At 60.1% G+C, this 3,384-nt stretch overlaps 1 protein-coding gene across 1 annotated transcript in view; it reads left to right on the top strand.

Moving 5' to 3' along the window:
- CHD5 (chromodomain helicase DNA binding protein 5) overlaps positions 1-3,088 on the top strand; it is a 111,623-nt gene extending 108,535 nt beyond the window's left edge. The window contains 4 exon segments of the mRNA XM_011981570.1: positions 1,035-1,198; positions 1,304-1,418; positions 1,525-1,578; positions 2,385-3,088. Of these exon segments, the coding sequence (XP_011836960.1) occupies positions 1,035-1,198; positions 1,304-1,418; positions 1,525-1,532 (287 nt within the window). The 3' untranslated portion in view covers positions 1,533-1,578; positions 2,385-3,088.
- The last annotated feature ends 296 nt before the right edge of the window (positions 3,089-3,384 follow it).

The following is a 3,384-nucleotide window of genomic DNA, read 5'->3' as shown; positions in this document are numbered from 1 at the left end:
TCTCCATCATTCCTCCATCTCTCCATCATTCCTTCATTATCCCTCCATCCCTCCATCATCCCTCCATCTCTCCACCCTTCCATCCCACCATCATCCCTTCATCTCTCCATCATCCCTTCATTATCCCTCCATCATTCCTCCATCTTCCCTCCATTATCCCTATATGATCTCTCCATCCCTCCATCCTTCCACCTCTCCATTCTTCCATCCCTCCATCCCTCCATCCCTCCATCACTCCATCATCCCATCATCCCTCCATCCCTCCATCTTCCCTCCATCCCTCCATTATCCCTCCATTATTCCTCTGTTATCCCTACATTATCCCTCCATCCCTCCATCCTTCCACCCCTCCATTCATCCATCCTTCCACCCCTCAATACCTCCATCATCCTTCCATCTCTCCCATCATTCCATCTCTCCATCTTCCTTCCATTCCTCCATCTTCCCTCCATTATCCCTCCATCATCCCTCCATCCCTCCACTCCTCTATCCCTCCACCTCTCCATCCCTCCATCCCTCCACCCTTCCATCCCTCCATCCCTCCACCCCTCCATCCTTCCACCCTTCCATCCCTCCATCCCTCCATCCTTCCACCCCTCCATTCGTCCATCCTTCCACCCCTCCATTCCATCATCCTTCTATCTCTCCATCATTCCTCCATGCCTCCATCTTCCTTCCATTTCTGTCTTCCCTCCATTATCCCTCCATCATCCCTCCATCTTTCCACCCCTCCATCCCTCCATCCCTCCACTCCTCCATCTTTCCATCCCTCCATCCCTCCATCCCTCCACCCTTCCACCCCTCCATCTCTCCATCCCTCCACCCTTCCATTCCTCCATCCTTCTACCCCTCCATCCCTCCACTCCTCCATCCCTCCATCCCTCCATCCCTCCACCCTTCAACCCCCCATCCCTCCACCCTTCCACCCCTCCATCTCTCCATCCCTCCACCTTTCCATTCCTCCATCCTTCCATCCCTCCATCCCTTCACCCCTCCATCCCTCCATCCTGCCATCCCTCTGCCTCCCACCACAGTCCTGAACCAGCTGGAGGAGCTGCTGAGCGACATGAAGGCGGACGTGACCCGGCTGCCATCCATGCTGTCCCGCATCCCCCCGGTGGCCGCCCGGCTGCAGATGTCGGAGCGCAGCATCCTGAGCCGCCTGACCAACCGCGCCGGGGACCCCACCATCCAGCAGGTCAGGCTCGGCCTGTGTGCCCCGGCCCGACCCCCTGGCGTGCCCCTGGGTGGAGGCTGGGTGGGGGGCCTGAGACCACCTGTGAAGCTGGGTCCTTGCCTCCAGGGCGCTTTCGGCTCCTCCCAGATGTACAGCAACAACTTTGGGCCCAACTTCCGGGGCCCTGGACCGGGAGGGATTGTCAACTACAACCAGATGCCCCTGGGGCCCTATGTGACCGGTAGGTGCCCGTCCGCTCCGGGCAGCATGCACACGGGTGCCCGCCGGGCCCGGCCTGCCTGCTGCTGCCGACGCCAGGCAAGCCCGGTCTCCTCTTTTTTTGACAGATATCTAGCCGTCCCCGAGACTTCCCTGTGTTGCAGCGCTCTTTTCCAGCTGAGGTGAGGGCTGCTGGGTGCTGCTCTTCGTCCCTGCCGCCCCATTGCTGGCAAATCAGGCCTGGCCACAGTCAGCCCCGTCCCTGCACTTGACTCCCGTCCCTAAGTCCTGAAGCTTTTATTGCCTCCGGCGGCTTCGAGAGTCACCACCTGCCTGGAGCCCCTCTACCTTGCCCCCTTGGCCCTGGGACCACCTTGTGGCCCATGTGTCTGTCCACTGGGAGGCTGGGGTGGCAGGACGTGAAGGGGTCGGCGGACTTGGGTGAGCTCCTGTGTGTACACGTGTGTTCTCATTTGCACACGTGTTCCCAGCGCAAGTCAGAGACTGCTGCCCCTGCGTGGAGCCCTGTCCTGCCCCTGCTGTCCTGCTGGTGGCGGACATCACATCTTGTCTCACACCCTCACTCCCTGCCCAGGACCAGGAGGGTGGCTGAAGGTTTTATGGGGGTTGTTGGCCAAGAGAGGGGGCTTATTTCATAGAGACTGCCAGTTCACTCTGGCCTTCTTCTCTGGAGCCAGCAGCCTCCACCACATTGTGTCTGTCCCTGTGGGAACTGTGTCTTGCTGGTGGAGGCTCCAGAGGGGTTTCCTGACTGGCTGCCCCTGCCCGCTGCTGCTTCCTGGGTGCTCTCAGAACTTTGGGTGTAGCTCATGGTCTGGCCCGGCAGCCTGTGGCTGGGAGGTCGTGGCTGGGGGTCCCGATCATAGTTGATTGTGATAGGCGGAGAAGCTGCTGTAGGCTGTTGGGTGCCACCCTGTTGCCCCCTATAACTGCCCACCTGCTTAACCTACTGATTTGCCTTTTGCAGCCACGCCTGCCGGGCCACATGCCCGACCCCCATGGGAGAGAAAAGCTGCCGCCTTTTTAGGAGCCAGCGCCACCTTGGGACAAAAAGGGAAACCGAGTCATGCCATCACATGGAGGACGAGGCCCAGCCCGGCTGGGCCAGAGCCCAGAAGTGCCACCTCATCATAATTCAAGTGTTCTTCCATACAGCGTTGCCCCCACAACCACGCCGGACGTGCTCCCTCGCCACCTTTTCCAGATGACTTCTTAGAAGAGATTTCATTTATTTGTACATCTTTTGCACTTTCCTATTGAAGACTTGAACACGTTTGTCTTGATAAAAGTTGGATGACGTATGGAAGATTCGAACCTGCAGCACTGACGTCTCTTTACCGATGGGTTCCAGACCCAAGGTAGCCCTGGCACTGCCCTGTGGACTCGGCCCAGCTGGGGAGGACACGGCGCCCGGTGCCCTGGGAGCCCTCAGCGTCCCCTGCCTGTCCTGTCTGCACCTGTGTGACTGCCCCTTGTGCTTCAGCCCCCTGCCCACTTGGAGCCTCCCAACACCAGAGAGGACAGGTTTGGGGAGCCCCTGTCCAGCCCAATGGTGAGACCCTGGCTGACATTTCCCCTCCTTCCTACCAAGGCTGGTGGCCGCCAGGTGTTTGCTCTCTCCTTGCGGGGAGGAGGATCCTCTGCCAGCAGGTGTCTGTCCCCGGCCCAGCGTGTCTTGAAGGCCCTGAACTCTGTTACCAGTGGGGGGCCTGTGGCCCCGGCTCTTCATGGCGGGCAGAAGCGTGTGATCCCCGGAGGGTGGGCTGGGGAGGACCAGCACTTGCCTCGGAGCCATTGCTGCGTTTGGGGTTTGCCTTTTTCCAGAGGTGTGGTTAAGGGCAGTGATAGCTGGCGCCCCAGCAAGGAGGGTCATGGGCCCTGAGCTGGTCCAGGAGACCCTGGCCCTGCCCTGTGCCCTGGGATGCCTGCCCCGCCCACCTCCACGGGTGGAACCGGGCTGCCCCTGG

Source organism: Mandrillus leucophaeus, unplaced genomic scaffold (assembly GCF_000951045.1).
Source record: "Mandrillus leucophaeus isolate KB7577 unplaced genomic scaffold, Mleu.le_1.0 Scaffold105, whole genome shotgun sequence".
NCBI classification, from domain to species: Eukaryota; Metazoa; Chordata; class Mammalia; order Primates; family Cercopithecidae; genus Mandrillus; species Mandrillus leucophaeus.
The sequence above is the reverse complement of the archived record's forward strand: the minus strand, read 5'-3'. Positions and strand labels throughout refer to the sequence as shown.